General features: G+C 42.8%; 2 protein-coding genes across 2 annotated transcripts; both read left to right on the top strand.

Annotated features, from left to right (window-relative positions):
• The first annotated feature begins 648 nt into the window (after window positions 1-648).
• LOC134298572 (protein-glutamine gamma-glutamyltransferase 2-like) lies at window positions 649-4,933 on the top strand. The gene is made up of 3 exons (XM_062979214.1): window positions 649-1,010; window positions 2,530-2,666; window positions 3,980-4,933. The coding sequence occupies exons 1-3, from the start codon at window positions 912-914 to the stop codon at window positions 4,146-4,148; spliced, it is 405 nt and encodes a 134-aa protein (XP_062835284.1). The 5' UTR covers window positions 649-911; the 3' UTR covers window positions 4,149-4,933.
• Window positions 4,934-10,295: 5,362 nt separating this feature from the next.
• LOC134298575 (omwaprin-a-like) lies at window positions 10,296-16,273 on the top strand. Its single transcript, XM_062979218.1, has 3 exons — window positions 10,296-12,186; window positions 12,824-12,974; window positions 16,067-16,273. The coding sequence occupies exons 1-3, from the start codon at window positions 12,108-12,110 to the stop codon at window positions 16,098-16,100; spliced, it is 264 nt and encodes an 87-aa protein (XP_062835288.1). The 5' UTR covers window positions 10,296-12,107; the 3' UTR covers window positions 16,101-16,273.
• Window positions 16,274-17,021: the final 748 nt, after the last annotated feature.

Below are 17,021 nucleotides of genomic sequence, written 5' to 3'. Positions count from 1 at the left end.
TCACAGAGTCCTAAACGCTTGGGAAGTGTTCGACTTGTAATTTTGTAATATGAAATCCAGCATTTACATCTCGTTTTCTATGTCTAACTATGTTTTTATATTAATAATAATAATAACAACAGGAAAAACTCAGCCGCTATCAGGACCTCAAGATTGAACTTCAAAGACTCTGGCAGAAACCAGTGCAGGTGGTCCTGGTGGTGATGGGCACACTGGGTGCCGTGCCAAGAGACCTCAGCCGGCATTTGGAAACAATAGACATTGACAAAATTACGATCTGCCAACTGCAAAAGGCCACCCTGCTGGGATCTGCACGCATCATCCGAAAATACATCACACAGTCCTAGACACTTGGGAAGTGTTCGACTTGTGGTTTTGTGAAACGAAATCCAGCATGTCTATCTTGTTTGCTGCGTCATACAACGTCGTTGTGTCAATAATAATAATAATAATAATAATATAATAATAATAATAATTCTCAAAGGACATAATGTAAACAAGATAAAATATAAAACAAGACAATAAAAACAAGTAACAAGCAATATAAAACACAAACGAATTCAGGCACAAATTTTAACAAATGCATAAAACAAGATAAAAAGTATTAAAACAATATCAACTTCAACCACTAAAGGTCAGGAGGCCACTTTTATCACTCTTTTCCAAGAATATTAGGGGTTCAAAGCAATATTTAATCACTAAGGACCTTAGCTGGAGAAAACATTAGTAGAGCCCTCTTCCATCTCTAGGGTTCTGTGATTCTGTTTGGTATCTCTGACTTTGGAAGCCAAAGCCATCTTTGATGGTGCTGCCATCCACCCTCCTGACTGGGTTTCCCTTTCCTCCCAGAGCGGACTGTCCCTTTGCGCATCCTCTATGAGAAGTACGGACACTGCTTGACTCAGGACAACATGATCAAGGTGACGGCTCTCCTCACTGACCTCGGCACCCAGGAGGTGGTCCTCGGCATCCGGAGCATCTACATCAAGAACCCGGATATCAAAATCAGGGTAAGGATCACCGCAGAGTTTTGGGATGGAAGGTTGTGATCTTGTCCCACCTGTGGAAAGAAAAGCAGGAGGATGAATGGCACATTTGTCTACTTAGGTGGCACAAGGCAACCTTGGTTCAATTCTTGGAAAGAATTGAAAAATGCCAATGATTCCTAAACTTTGGTTCTCCAGGAGCTTTGGACTTTAGGTCCTAGAAGCCTTAGCTGATTTGGCCAAAAGTCAGGGATTCCAGCAGATGTAGGCCAAAAACACCTGGAGGACCAAAGTTTGGGAACTATTGCATAAGGTCTTTAAGTAGACTTATGGGGACCCCATGAATTTCTTAAGATTTTCTTAGGCCAGGAAGACTCAGAGATGGTTTTGACAGTTTATTTATTTATTTACAGTATTTATATTCCGCCCTTCTTTCTCACCCCGAAGGGGACTCAGGGCAGATTACAATGAACATATATATGGCAAACATTCAATGCCATCAGACAAACAACATACAGTATAGACACACACAGAGGCAATTTAACATTTCCAGCTTCATTAGGGTATGCTTGATTCCGGCCACAGGGGGAGCTGTTGCTTCACCATCCACGAGTAACACCGAGTAACATTACTTTCCACGCGCTGCTGGCAGTTTTATGGTGTTTTAAATTAGCCTCCCGTATAAAGCATACCTAAATTTCCTAGTTGACAGATGCAACTGTCTTTTGGGCTGCTTAGGTAAACAGCAAGCTGGGCTATTTAATGATTGGGGGCTTAATCCGACCCGAGCTTCGAATTCATGACCTCTCGGTCAGTAGTGATTTATTGCAGCTGGCTACTAACCAGCTGTGCCACAGCCCAGTTAGTAGCCAGCTGCTATTACAGGCACAGTTCCTTTCTCTGAAAGCTGAGAACATACTTAAGGATTAATCTTACCCAGCATATTTTTTTGAATTATTACCACCTGGCAGATGGTACAGGTTGACAAAGATAAGGACTGAGAAATGTTACTATATTGAACTCCATGGTTTTGCATTGATGTGGCATTGGGGGCTGTGTGATGATGGTGGGAGCATGAGGGATGAGTGTGTTGTTTTGTGATGCATGTTGGGGAAAGCATTTAATTTCATTGTACAATATACATTGACAGTAAAGTTATTCTATTCTATTATTAATATCTATGGCAGTGGTTCTCAACCTGGGGTCCCAAGATGTTTTTGGCTTCCAACTCCCAGAAATTCTAATAGTTGGTAAACTGGCTGGGATTTCTGGGAGTTGTAGGCCAAAAATATCTGGGGATCCCAGGTTGAGAACCACTAACCCATGGCATTTAGACCTATGGCAGTCCTTCTGGGCTTGGGAAAGGTTCTTGTTTTTCTGAGGTCACCTGTCAACTTATGGTGACCCATGAATTTCTGTAGGACCAACGTTTGGGAATGAACCTTTGAGCCCGGAGAACAAGGAGGGATGACTGTACTTCCTCCCCACTCAAAGTTCTCCCACATGTTTTGCCCCCATTGCAACTTCTCCCTTGCAAACGCAGGTCCTGGGGGAGCCGATGCAGAAGCGGAAGCTGGTGGCCGAACTGACGCTGACCAACCCACTGCCCACCCCTCTGACCGGCTGCGTCTTCACCGTGGAAGGGGCCGGACTCACGGATGGACAGAAGGTCCAGGAGATGTAGGTGTCTTCTCTTCTTAAACACCACTTTCAGGTTGGGCTCCATGCCACGCAATCGTGGAATTCACAGATTTCCAAGCTACAGCTGGATCTCCACATTTGCAAATTTGACTTTTGTGAATTTGATTATTCACGGATTTGAGTCAAATGGTTCTATATTCAACAAAAATTAAAACAATGTTCAACACTACAGTTATCATGACTGGGAAGACTTGCAGTTGTCAATGGTCACATTCTGTCTAAATTTCTATTCCGATTTCAAGCCATCCCAACGTCAATAAGAAAGACAAAGTCATTATGGGGAGGGTTAGAAATAGAACTCTACTACCCTGTTTCTCCAAAAATAAGACATCCCCTGAAAATAAGACCTAGTAGAGGTTTTGCTGAATTGCTAAATATAAGGCTTCCCCCGAAAGTAAGACCTAGCAAAGTTTTTGTTTGGAAGCATGCCCACCGAACAGAACACCAGAGCATGCAAGATTGGTAAATGTATATACCATAGATTTTTGTACATGGAAATAATGGTAATAACAAGAAATTCTTGATAAGATTCACAGTTTGTCTGGTTATGCTGGTTTGTGATGACAACTACTGTACAATATATGATATACAGTAGAGTCTCGCTTATCCAACCTTCGCTTATCCAACTTTCTGTATTATCCAACGCAGTCTGCCTTTTAGTAGTCAATGTTTTTGTAGTCAATTTTGTCAATACATTGTGATGTTTTGGTGGTAAATTTGTAAATACAGTAATTACTATATAACATTACCATGTATCGAGCTATTTGATTTGTTGTAAAACATGATTTTTTGGTGCTTAATTTGTAAAATCATAACATAATTTGACATTTAATAGGCTTTTCCTTAATCCCTCCTTATTATCCAACATTTTCGCTTATCCAACGTTCTGCTGGCCCGTTTATGTTGGATAAATGAGACTCTACTGTATGTTCATTTTTTTGGTTCAACAATAAATGTGAGCTCTTCTTCATGGAAAAATAAGACAGCTCCTGAAAATAAGACCTAGCACAACTTTGGACGCAAAAAATAATATAAGACACTGTCTTATTTTCGAAGAAACACGGTAGAATTGTAACTTTGGAAGAGAATCCAAGGACTATTCGGTCCTTCAGTCCAACCCACTCCTACCAGGTGGGAAAATACTAGCAAAGGTTTGTCTGGCATGACTTGGCCATGGTCTGGATCTAAAAAGAGAGAAGCACATTATTAAACCATCAGGTGAAAAGTCTTTTTTCAACATTGCCATATGTTGAAGTTAGCTTATTGATCTTTACTTTCCTTTCTTTCCCCAGTGAGTCTCCCATCGGTCCGGGCGAAGAAGCCAAAGTGAGGGTGGACTTTGTTCCCCGACGGTCTGGTTTGAGGAAATTGGTGGTGGACTTCGAAAGCGACAAGCTGAAAGGGGTGAAGGGCTACCAGGACGTCATCATCGCTCCACCACCCAAGTGGAGCAGGCCATAAAAAGAAGAGGGTGCCTTCTGTGTTTGTCTTGCCAAGATCCTTTGCAATGTGTCTCCTGTTTAGCAAGAGGGACAAAAATCCCAGGACCGAAGGAGACCCAGACGTGGACACTTGAAATCCAACCCAACATTGCAAATATGCTTCTTTCCCCCATGTTTATTACCCAGATATGGAAACTGTTGGCTCAATTTGTTTTTCATAAGATGCATCTACAGCTTAGAATGGATGCTGCCATTGTGGTCTGAGCGTAAAAAGTGCTTCTGGAGGCCCTGCTTGACTTTAGAGAGGGGAACCCTCTCTTCTTGCCACCAAACACACAATAGGTCAACAAAGACGCACAAGCATCTCATAGAATTATAGAGTTGGAAGAGACCTCATAGGCCATCCAGTCCAACCCCATTCTGCCGAGAAGCAGGAATATTGCATTCAAAGCACCCCTTGAAGGGACCATAAGCCAAAAAAATAGTAAACTATTCCCTATGTAGCTTTGCCTGTGCATATGCCCTTCCCTTCCTGTGAGCTGGTGTCTTTCTCCAGGAAGTTCCAAAGAGAGAAGAAAGCTCAGAGTAAACAAGTCAGGTCATTGGTATCACTTGTGCCAAGTAGGTGTGGAAGGTGAGGAAGAGCCTCAGCCATTGGTCAATTTTAGATAAGCCAGAGGTATATAATCTTTGTTTGCTACGCACATGTTGCGACGGCCATTTGCATGGTACAGACCCACTAAAGTGGCTGTTTTGCCTTATCATCAGCTGTGATAACAATAAAAGGCTTGTTTTATTGCTCTCCTGGAATTCTCTCCTTTACTTCCCCTCCGGGCTAGTCTCAAACACCCCGACAGATGGCCATCCAGCCTCTGTTTAAAAACCTCCAAAGAAGGAGCCTCCACCACAGTCCGGGGGAGAGAGTTCCACTTGTGAACAGCCCTTCTCACAGTGAGGAAGTTCTTCCTGATGTTCAGGTGGAATCTCCTTTCCTGTAGTTTGAAGCCGTTGTTCCATTGTGCCCTAGTCTCCAGGGCAGCAGAAAACAAGCTCCCTCCCTCCTCCCTATGACTTCCCTTCACATCTTGCTCCATGGCCCTCATTATGTCTCCTCTCCGCCTTCTCTTCTGCAGGCTAAACATACCCAGCTCTTTAAGCCGCTCCTCATAGGGCTTGTTCTCCAGACCTTTGATCCTTTGAGTGGCCCTACTCTGGTCATTTTCCAGCCTAGAGTCAACATTTTCCTTCAATTGCGGTGCTCAGAATTGGACACAGTATTCCAGGAATGGTCTGACTAAGGCGGAATAGAATAGAGGGGTAGCATGACTTCCCTGGATCTGGACACTAGATTCCTATTGATGCAGGCCAAAATCCCATTGGCTTTTTTAGCCGCCGCATCACACTGTTGGCTCATGTTACCCTTCATTCCCATGAGGACTCCAAGATCTTTTTCACACATCCTGCTGTTGAGCCAGGCATCCCCCATCCTATATCTTTGCATTTCCTTTTTTCTGCCCAAGTGGAGTATCATGCATTTGTTGTCCCTGTTGAACCTCATTGTGTTAGTTTCGGCCCATCTCTCTAATCTCTTCCTCAACAAAAATCCCATTTTGTAAAGCAGATTACCAATCAGATTATGTTGCTGTGAATTTTTGAATAAAAACATTCTTTTAAAAAAAGAAACTAAGTGCAGCTTTTAATTGACTTTTGGCAAAAAGGAAGGAAAAGCTGGGTTAAAAACAGCAATACACCATATAGAACAACCCCAGCCATCAAATAAATTCCCGGAGAACAAGAAATCCATATAAAATGAAGTGTGAACATGTCTATGAAAATGAGGGTCTTTCACCTAGTTTTGCTTTTTTCTAAGCTCCTGGCATCATCTCAAGCCGGTTCGTACCAGTCTCGGATAAAGGAATTCAAGTCGTATCAGAAATTGTGTACTTTTTCAAGTTCTCTTGCTCTGAGCAGTTGGAGCATAATGCACAATATAATAGAATCATAGAATCACAAAATTAGAAGAGACCCCAGAGGCCATCTAGTCCAACCCACTGCCATTCAGGAAAAGCACAATCACAGTCCTCCCAAATGATGAGCATCCAGTCTATGTTTAAAAGCTTCCACCAAACTTTGAGGCAGAGAGTTCCATTGTTGAACAACTCATCTTATGGTCAGGAAGTTCTTCCTAATTTTCAGAAATCTCCTTTTCTGAACTCATGGGAGGACAAAACAAATCCAGTGGCACTCTCTGCCTTAGAGTCTGGTAGAAGTTCCTTCTTTGGGGACTTTTAAAAAGAGGCTGGTGCTTTGGTTGTGCTTTTCCCACATGGCAAAGGGTTGGACTGGATGCTCTGTGTGATTTCTTTCAACTTGATTTTATGATTCTCTGAAAGCAAACATCCTAGCCTAGGTTGCCTTTTTTTTGGGGGGGGGGGGAGAAAAATAGGGGGAAAGAAAAAGGAGGGGTGAGATAGGTGACCTCCGGTCTATCCCAATCTGATCCCAAATAAAGCTAATATCATATGCTTCACCCTCTAGACCTCTCTATATTAACTCTTTTCTCATATTACAACATTAATAAAAAAAACTTTAATGGAGCCCTGGTGGCATAGTGGGTTCAAAGCCTTGTGACTTGAAGGTTGGGTTGCTGACCTGAAGGCTGCCAGGTTCGAATCCAATCCGGGGAGAGTGCGGATGAGCTCCCTCTATCAGCTCCAGTTCCATGCAGGGACATGAGAGAAGCCTCCCACAAAAAAAAAACCATCAAAAACATCTGGGCATCCCCTGGGCAACGTCCTTGCAGACTGCCAATTCTCTCACACCAGAAGCAACGTGCAGTTTCTCAAGTCACTCCTGACATGAAAAAAAGATCTTTAATTTATTATTCAGAACTCAGAATTAGCAAACCCTTCTCTTCTTCGTGCAAAAAGTGAATAAAAGGTTTCGAGTCTTTTAAAAAAGTTTTCAGTGTCCCTTCTTTTAGTAGACATGCTAATTTTTCCATTTTGGCCAAGTCCGACATTTTTATCTTCCATTCCTCTGTTGTTAATATTGTTGCACTCTTCCATTTCTGCTCATATAGTAGTCTGGCTGCTGTGGTCATACATTGCCATAGTCTATCCTGGTTATTTTTATCAGTCAGACCAAGTAGAAAAGTCTCCGGTTTTAGCTTTATTCTATTATGGGTCATGTATTGTTTAGTGGAAATTTCCCCTCTGAGCATCCACTTCTGATCTGAGCAGCCGGAGGAAGTGAGTCCAGGCCCTACAAAGACCAGGAGCTGCTCCAATGGTTCTCAACCTGCTGCCTTCTTGGTCTTCAAATATTTGGCTTTTTCTTTTTTGCCATGACCTCAAAAACATTCAGTTGCTTTGATAGATGTGTGGGCATCCTCAGGTGTCAGGTGGATGAAAGAAAACACTAACAGGTCTTCAAGTGTTGTTGCATGTTTTCTGGGCTGTATGGCCATGTTCTAGAAGTATTCTCTCCTGACGTTTCACCCACATCTATGGAAGGCAACTACTCCTCTGCTATGCCAGCTCCATTGGCTGCCGATTAGCTACCGAGCACAATTCAAAGTGCTGGCTTTAGCCTATAAAGCTCTAAACCAGGGGTCCCCAAACTAAGGCCCGGGGCCCGGATGCGGCCCATCGAAGCTACTTATCCAGCCCCCATGGCACAAGGGCAGAAGGGGGTTGGACTAAATGACCCAAGGGGTCTCTTCTTCTCTCACAACCCTTCTTCTTCTTCTTCTTCTTCTTCTTCTTCTTCTTCTTCTTATTATTATTATTATTATTATTATTATTATTATTATATTGTATGACACAGCAAACAAGATAGATATGCTGGATTTCGTATCACAAAATCACATTATTATTATTATTATTATTATTATTATTATTATTATTATTATTAACATTGAGGCTGGGTGGCTATCTGTCAGGGGTGCTTTGCTAGTGCTTTTGATGCACAAAGGCAGAAGGGGATTGAACTCAATGGCCCAAAGGGTCTCTTCCAACCATTATTATTATTATTATTATTATTATTATTATTATTATTATTATTATTAACATTGAGGCTGGGTGGCCATCTGTCAGGGGTGCTTTGCTAGTGCTTTTGATGCACAAAGGCAGAAGGGGATTGGACCCAATGGCCCAAAGGGTCTCTTCCAACCATTATTATTATTATTATTATTATTATTATTATTATTATTATTATTATTATTATTATTAACATTGAGGTTGGGTGGCCATCTGTCAGGGGTACTTTGCTTGTGCTTTTGGTGCACAAAGGCAAAAGGGGGTTGGACTTAATGGCCCAAGGGGTCTCTTCCAACCCTCTTTATTATTATTATTATTATTATTATTATTATTATTATTATTATTATTAATAGTAATAAACATTGAGGCTGGGTGGCCATCTGTCAGGGGTGCTTTGCTTGTCCTTTCGGTGCACAAAGGCAGAAGGGGATTGGACTCAATGGCCCAAAGGGTCTCTTCCAACCCTCTTTTTATTGTTGTTGTTGTTGTTGTTGTTATTATTATTGCTCAGTGGCCAACTATAGTCCGGCCCTCCAACGGTCCGAAGGATCATGAACCGGCCCCCTGTTTAAAAAGTTTGGGGACCCCTGCTCTAAACGGTTCCAGCCCAGCTTACCTGTCCAAATGTGTCTCCCGCTACGAACCACCTCGTAATTTAAGATCCTCAGGTGAGGCCCTGCTAGCGGTCCCGCCAGCCTCACAGATGCGGCTGGCAGGGATGAGAGACAGGGCCTTTTCAGTAGTGGCTCCCTGCCTGTGGAACACCCTCCCCAGTGAAGTCAGGCAGGCTCCTTCCCTCTTATCTTTCTGTAGAAGAGTTACAACCTGGTTGTGGGACCAGGCCTTCGAACAATAATAGCAGCATCAACTACTACTATGTGTTTTAGAACTCAATAGCAGACCCAGTTTTTTGGACTCGAAACATGCCAATTGTATATTTATATGTGTATTTTTATGAATGCCTAACATAATTTAATTTTAATTGATTTGAAATGTACTATATTGTTTTTATATATACGTAATAAATAAAATCCTCCTGGGGCATAAAATCCTCCTTCCATATCTTTCATTAAGACCTGGATTTTTAAAAGCATTAGAGTTACTATTCTTAAGATTCTGGATCCTTTCCCTTCTTTTTGTAGAGGATGAGATTGGGTTTACTGCTTCTTAAAGCTGTTCTACCCAAGAGGAGAGGCAGGTGTGTGCACTTTCTTCTCTCCCAGAACCAGCAACTTTCCTAGGCATTTTAAGGAGATGCAGGGAAGAAAGAATGATGACCTGGAGCTCAATCGAGCTATCCTCCCTGGACTACCTTAAAAATCCCCTCATTAGCCTGCAAGACTTTCTGCTTGGGGATTTGCTTCCATAAAGCTGTTTCTACTTTCTACACTAGATGAGAGGTAGGCTTCCCTTTTTGCTTGCTGGGATTACTATTATTAATAATAATAATCTTTTAGAAGTATTTCCTGAAGGAAAGGAATGGAAGGAGAAAAAGAAGCTAAAAGGGTGAAAGCCCCCAAACATGCTCAGGTCCCCAATTCCCAGCCAGTCCCACTAAATGAAAAGAATAAGGAAAATAAAGGAAAATAAAAAAGATTCAACTGTGATGCCGAATAGGGGAGAAGGAGCTGAGATCACTCCTGTTTGCTTTTGTCTCAGGCGCGTTTTTGTACTGGGAGCGTTCTTACCATTACGAGCTCCTGAAGCACCGAAGGTACCGAAGGAAATGGAGGAAACGAAATCCACGCACAAGTCTAATCACTACATGTGTCCCGATTCTCAAACACTCTGCTTCATTTTTAAAAAATGCTTCACTCACAGAGCTCAGATGGTGTTCTATTTCAGCGTCAAGGTCAGCTTTTGTGGAGAGATGGCTGTCTAGGTACAGAAATGGTCAACATTTTCTAGCTTTGCACCATTAAGCTTTATTTCTGGCCTCGCGGAGAGATTGTTTGGTATTGGCTGGTAAAGCATTTTGGGCTTTTTTTTAATGTTCAGTGAGAGACCAAGCTCTTTATATGCTTCTGCAAAGGTGTTTAAGATGGCTTCATGGGGGAGTCACAGGACGGTCATAAATTTATCAGGGCATCCATCTGATTTTCAGGAGGATGGTCCAGAAAGCATTACAATTCACTGTGTTTCCTGCATTATTCCTGGTGCTTTCATGCAGTGAAAATCATGTTCACTCTTCCATCTTGTGTAGATTTTTCTGGCAGGGGTTAAAAGAGGGAAATCTTGATTGTTTCCACAATTCTTTCTTTCTCCCTTTTTGAAAAGGGTGATGTTGGTGGCATACTTGAAGTCACTTGGGATCTTCTAGGTCACCCACACTTTTTCAATGAGCTGGTGGACTTGTTATGTCCACTCAGGCCCAATGTCTTTAAAGATTTCAACAGGGATCCCATCAGGTCCACTGGCTTTTTAAATTTAGTTGGTTGTTGCCCTTGCTGGCTTCCTCCAAACTAGGAACTAGCTCATCCCTGTTTATTTATTTATTTATTTTGAGAAATCTGCAAGCAAATCTCTTCAGTCACATTGGAGCTGTGGTTAAGAAGGTCAGGATAATGCTCTTTCTAATATAGTGCAATGGATTTTTGTCCTTAAGAAGTTAGGTTCCATCTGTTGAACGTAGAGGGTGTACGCCATGATTTGCTGGGCCATAAATGACCATTGTGTCTTAAAAAATCCCTGTGCGTTGCGGACATCTGCAAAATGTTGGGATTCTTGAACCTCTTTTCTCCACCAGATATTTTTAAGTTCTCTCATCCTTCATAGGACCTCACCTTTGGCTTAGCATAGATCTTTTTCTTCGCAGCCTAGTTGATGTCTCTTTGCCTTTTTGGAAGGCTTTCATTTTATTATCAATTGTATGTTGGATCTCAATATTGTTCCCAACAAACCAGTCTTGATGTTTATTTGTTTGGTATGCAATGGTTTGTTTAGAGGATCTTATGATAAGAGTCAGTTTATTCTAATGTTCCTCAACATTTTCAGGGTGTACAATTAGTTGATGATCCTTGTTGTTTGGAGGGCTCTTGAAGGACTTGGCTGTTCATTTTAAACCTTATCTTTCTTATCTTCCTTGGAGTCTATGATGGATGGTCTCTACAGCAGTCATCAGCACTTGTCATAGCTCTTGAGAGAAGGAGACTGAGGCAGCCTCTGGCATGTATAATTATATTGTTTAAGAGGTCCCAATGCTTCTACGGGGCAGCTTCCATTATGTCCTAAACTTATTTTTCTGGCAGAAGAGTGTGTTGGTGATGACAAGGTTGCATTCTGGGCATTTGATTAGAAACAGAATGCTATTCAGGTTACTATTTTCAATACCGTCTTTCCCTATAGTCCCTGATCACAAGTCGAAATCCGGTCCTCCTTAGGTATCTCAAATAGGATGATTAATTATCCAGTTGACAGTAGAATTTTTCTTGATGTCTTCATCAGAGTTGGTGTGTAGGCACTTATGATAGTTGCCTCATGGTTTTGGCAAGCTTAATTTGGAGGGATGAGAGTTGTTTGTTAAGACAAATGGATGCTTCAGATAGATGCTTCACCAGTTCGCTTTTCAAAGCTAAACCGACTCCATGTATTGGTCAAAAGACTGATTTGATTCTGTCCTGATTAGCAACTGGTGAAATTGTTTCTGTGGACTTCTTGCCTAAGAACGTTTAGCAGGACTTAAAAGGCACAAATACCCAAGATCTGACCCTTTCTCCCAAATGCTTACGGCTAGAACTTCATGGAACATGGAGCACTCCTGAAATTCACCACTTCAGATATGCACGATTGGTTATCTCATGAGTGTTTCTCTGCCAAAAAGGTCATTCCCAAAGGCAGTCTTTGTGCTTTGTCCTCTGCTCAGTTTCCAGGACGGGCACTGCCCAACGTCTTCTGGAGGAAGTGGGCAGAGCTGCAGCTTCACTTGGTCCTGACAAACCATGAAGTCCTCTGGTGGTCTCCCTGCCCTTCTTGCTCTCCTGGCCCTCTGTGCCTTGATGCCTGCTGCTTCCAGGACAGGTGAGTGGTACCTGGACGGCTAAGCCACTCAACAGAATTACTGACCCCATTCCAGATAAGGCATTCTTTCAAACTTATGCCTGCCTTGAGGTGGCCTCCTTCATCCAACTCTTCAGATCCAGGTGTAGATATCAGACCACAACATGGTAGAAATGACTGGATTGTGGAGGTCTGGGAGGTGGCCAACCAGGAATATTTAGAGGGCCCAGTCAAAGGGCCCCACAAGCCTTTCCTGCTGTTGTCTCCTTGGCATCAGTAGTAGCCCCTCTGCTGCCTACCAAAGAAATCCTATTCTCTAATGTTAGATTGCTGCCAGCATTCTGACAGAGGTGGAAGAAGCCCATTGCACCAAAATAGGTGAAGCGAACATAATAGATGGGGAACAACTGAGGAGGATGAGGAGGTCAACTGGCAATGGGATGCTCAGAGTATTGTGGGATAGCAAGACCTTTTGGCAGGGTCTTGGTGGGTATGCAAGATAAATGAGATCAAGTCAAAGGGTTGTACCTTGCAGGGGTCAAACCCCAGGAGTTGATGTGACCTCCTGACCATTCTGGAAATGCTAGATTTTCTGGGCAGCAGCTGTGTGAGGGGCAGGGAGGTGTCTCACAGCTTCTGCATTTGTCCTCTCTTCCAGAAAAGGTTGGGTTTTGCCCAAAACAATCGACTGTGATGGACTGTGACAATGTGATAGTGAAGTGCGAAACTGATGATAACTGCCCTGGTTATGAGAAGTGTTGTGAACAGAATTGCAAAAAGGACTGCATGACACCTTACCGACTAGTAGAGTGAGTCTATTTCCCTTGTGATGGGGTCGCTGGATTGTTAGCGAGGGGTGGAAGAGGAGGAGGAGCTGGATGGCCTGGTGTCACTCCTGTTCTCAGAAACATTCTCAAAACTACATACTGCACAGACATTGGGGATTTGAATTGAGGAACAAAGTCAACAAAGGCTGTGTGTTGTCGAAGGCTTTCATGGCCAGGATCACAGGGTTGTTGTATGTTTTCCGGGCTGTATGGCCATGTTCCAGAAGTATTCTCTCCTGACGTTTCACCCACATCTATGGCAGGCATCCTCAGAGGTTGTGCCACATCTATGTTAGGCATCCTCACAACCTCTGAGGAAGCCTGCCATAGATGTGGGCGAAATGTCAGGAGAGAATACTTCTGGAACATGGCCATACAGCCCGGAAAACATACAACAACCCTCAACAATGGCTGCCATGGAGCAATATACTTTATTTATTATGGGAACTCCATATCAAGGAAATTTGCTCAGCGTGTTAATTAATGAGCTCCATTCCAAGCAAAATGATGGGAAGCAGAAGAGGCAGAGAAACATCCCACTGGGAATCCGTATCCGTCACAGCAGAGACAGCTTAGGTAGAAACAAGGAGAGAAAACTTTTGAGTCACTGCAACTATGTAACCCTATAGTTACTGTCCATTGAAAAGCAACCTTGACTCTATAGTGCTAAGTGTTGTTGCCCTTCCAAGACCACTTGCCCTCCAACAATGGCGCGTCCTGTTAGGTTAGAGTATGTAGCGGAACCAGCAGTGTCCAGTTAACACCATGTGCAAAGAGAACCACACCAGGCAGAGGAATTGAAAGAACAAAGGAACTTTACTTGTTGAGTTGAAGTTAAGTAAACAGTTCAGCAATCGTACAATGTCCATGTAGTTGCATAAGATCAATAACTAATCAATCAGCATTCAATATATCCAGCAAAGCATATTCAAACTGCTACTTGACCGTAGCTAGAGAGCCTGCCTTATCTGTGCTCTCTATGGAAGCCCAGATTTCCAACTGACAATCTCAGCCATCTGCCAGCAAACCGATACATTGTTTGAGGTGTGGCCTGCCTCTGTAAAGAGCTGAGCTCTTTGCAGGCAACTTTGCAAGGATTTCTTTACACACACACACATATAGCAATTTGGCGTAATACATCCTTCTTGACCTCTGGGCTGCTGGAATTTCATTGCAACTCCCTCCTTGGGGTTACATTGGAGATGTCATGCAGGGGGCAAGTGGAGGGAAGTGGGAGCGATTGTCATGGATATGGTGCCATTTCCCACCTTTATGCTGCAAAGTATACCAAACTTCCAAAAGAATATGCCTTTAATGATTAGCAGGGACCTGAAGGCCATGGTCTCCCGGATGAGGGGGCTTGGTCCCGTCGTAGAATGGGGTGAAGTGCCCTGCACAGTGTAAGAATCCTTTCTTATTGCTTCACAGGTTTTGGGGAAGGGTATGGTTAAGAGTTGAATTTGGTAAGGGTTACAGGGCCCTCCCAGTTCTCTTAACACTGTCCCCCACAATAGCAACCTAGAAGGAGAGCTATAACTCCCAGCACATTTAACACACACACCTTATTATAGCAGCCTAGGAGTGAAGCTATAACTCCCAACTCTCTTAACATATACACACTGTTATAGCAGCCTAGGAGTGAAGCTATAACTCCCAGCACATTTAACACACACATCTCATGATTGCAGCCTAGGAGTAAAGCTGTAACTCCCAGCTCTCTTAACACACACACCATTATAGCAGCCTAGAAACAGAGCTATAACTCCCAGCACTTTTAACACATACACCTCATTATACCCTGTTTCCCCGAAAATAAGACAGTGTCTTATATTAATTTTTGCTCCCAAAGATGTGCTAGGACTTACTTTCAGGGGATGTCTTATTTTTCCATGAAGAAGAGTTCAGATTTATTGTTGAACAAAAAAAATGAACATTTATTATATACTGTACAGTAGTTGTCATCAAAAACCAGCATAACCAGACAAACTGTGGATCCTATCAAAAATTTATTGTCACTACCATTATTTCCATGTACAACAATCTATGGTACATTCATTTATTTATCCTGCATGCTCTGGTGTTTTGTTCAGTGGGCTTGCTTCCAAACAAAATCTTTGCTAGGTCTTATTTTCAGGGGAGGCCTTATATTTAGCAATTCAGCAAAACCTCTACTAGGTCTTATTTTCAGGGGATGTCTTATTTTCAGGAAAACAGGGTAGCAGCCTAGGAGTGAAGCTATTACTCCCAGCTCTCTGAACACACACACGCCACTATAACAGCCTAGAGACAGAGCTATAACTCCCAGCTCTCTTAACACACCACCACCACCACCACCACCACCACCACTACTTGGCATTGGGAGAGTGGCAAAGGGCTCCTGCTCCACCAGCAAATTCAGGCAGGGTAGAGTTAAGGGCTGTGTAGAGTAAGGATGACATCACCGTCTTCAGGTGGAGCTCTTCCTCTGCTGATACTCCACAAATAAACTAGCAAAGCTCAACCAAACTCCTGCTCTCTAAAGCAACTGCCCTAGGATGCCTGCCACAGCCTCCTAGGGATGCAGGCAGAGCCGGCCCTTGGTATTTTTCAAGTGTAGGCGAACAGAATTTTGGTGCCCCTCCCCAAACCAATCACTGAAAAATAAAAGCGTTGGATAAGCGAAAATGTTTGATAACAAGGAGGGATTAAGGAAAAGTCTATTAAACATCAAATTACATTAAGGTTTTTCAAATTAAGCACTAAAACATCATATTTTACAACAAATCAACAGAAAAAGCAGTTCAATACCTTGCGGAGGCAGGCCCCAGGAGACAGGAGTTGCCTCGATGGCGCCCCCAACAAGCTGGTGCCACAGGCAACTGCCTAGTTGGCCTAGTGGTTGAACCGCCTCTGGAGGCAGGGAAGCTCTTTGCAGGCCACATCTGGTCAGTGGGCCATATGTTGCGTAGTCCCTGGTCCAGGACACCTAAAACTGATGGTATTCTATCAATTTTAGAAAGATAGACATAGCAAACATGATGTACAGTACGTCTTCCCACTTGCACCTCCTACCTCTGATTCTCTTTCCTCTTCAGAGAATGGCCTAAAGTGCCCTGTAGCCATGGATAGCGACCAGCTAAGACATCGGACCTGAGCTCCTCTGCTCAACTCTTCCTGTTCCATAAAAGTCCAAATCCTGCTCTGCGCCATTCCTACTTGCCCCACTGATGATGGTCCCAATTCTGCTCTGTTAGTATCCCTCCTTACCTTGGCAATAAATGCACCAATCCCCTTCCCCTCAAGAGTGTGCGTGTTGGGGGGTGGGTGGGTTGTCTTCTCTTCCTAATGGTCTTCAAGGTCTCCTTCTTTTGGAAGAAATACCATGCAGAGGTCTTCCCAACATTGGCTTGGAGACACACACACATGTTCAGTGCCCTGAGAAATTCTTTCCAGATATGGCATGGGAAGCCCCATTTGACTAATAGGGATGAGCACACTCTTGGCATTGCTGTCTTTGGAGGGCATGAAGGGGATGAAAGAGTAATTTTTAATAATAATAATAATAATAATAATAATAATAATAATAATAATAACAACTTTATTTTTGTATGTCGCCTCCATCTCCCTGAGTGGACTCGGACTGGCTCACATAGGGACAAGCCCAACCATCGAACATCATAAAAAACCATTTAAAGCATATATACATCATAATTAAAACATAATAGTCAACTATGGTTTAAAATAGTTTAAAATTATAAAACCATAAGACATAAAACAATCTTAATCAATCATCAGCAAAGACATCAAAAAATCTAGCTAAGCATGAGTAGGTAACTGTCACAGTTCACTAAAGTTTGGAGCTGATGAATAAAGTGCATGAGTAAAATGAAATGCATGGGGTGTTGAAAACAATTTGAGAATACATCCAAGAGTGCGTATGAAACAAATGTACATAGCAAAACATTCTTCATGGTCCAAAAACTTTGCCCCATAGTCATTGTTTTCATTATCTAATGTGTTGTTGTGATGAATGGATTGACTGATTGGGGT

This window comes from Anolis carolinensis, chromosome 4, assembly GCF_035594765.1.
Source record: "Anolis carolinensis isolate JA03-04 chromosome 4, rAnoCar3.1.pri, whole genome shotgun sequence".
Lineage (NCBI taxonomy): Eukaryota > Metazoa > Chordata > Lepidosauria > Squamata > Dactyloidae > Anolis > Anolis carolinensis.
This window is presented reverse-complemented; position numbering and strand designations above follow the sequence as displayed.

Coding starts and splice junctions, on each gene's coding strand:
- LOC134298575 (XM_062979218.1), top strand. CDS start 12,108: ATGAAGTCCTCTGGTGGTCTCCCTGCCCTTCTTGCTCTCCTGGCCCTC. Junction 12,187..12,823: donor GCCTGCTGCTTCCAGGACAG/GTGAGTGGTACC, acceptor CCTCTCTTCCAG/AAAAGGTTGGGTTTTGCCCA. Junction 12,975..16,066: donor ACACCTTACCGACTAGTAGA/GTGAGTCTATTT, acceptor TTTCCTCTTCAG/AGAATGGCCTAAAGTGCCCT.
- LOC134298572 (XM_062979214.1), top strand. CDS start 912: ATGATCAAGGTGACGGCTCTCCTCACTGACCTCGGCACCCAGGAGGTG. Junction 1,011..2,529: donor ACCCGGATATCAAAATCAGG/GTAAGGATCACC, acceptor TTGCAAACGCAG/GTCCTGGGGGAGCCGATGCA. Junction 2,667..3,979: donor GGACAGAAGGTCCAGGAGAT/GTAGGTGTCTTC, acceptor TTCTTTCCCCAG/TGAGTCTCCCATCGGTCCGG.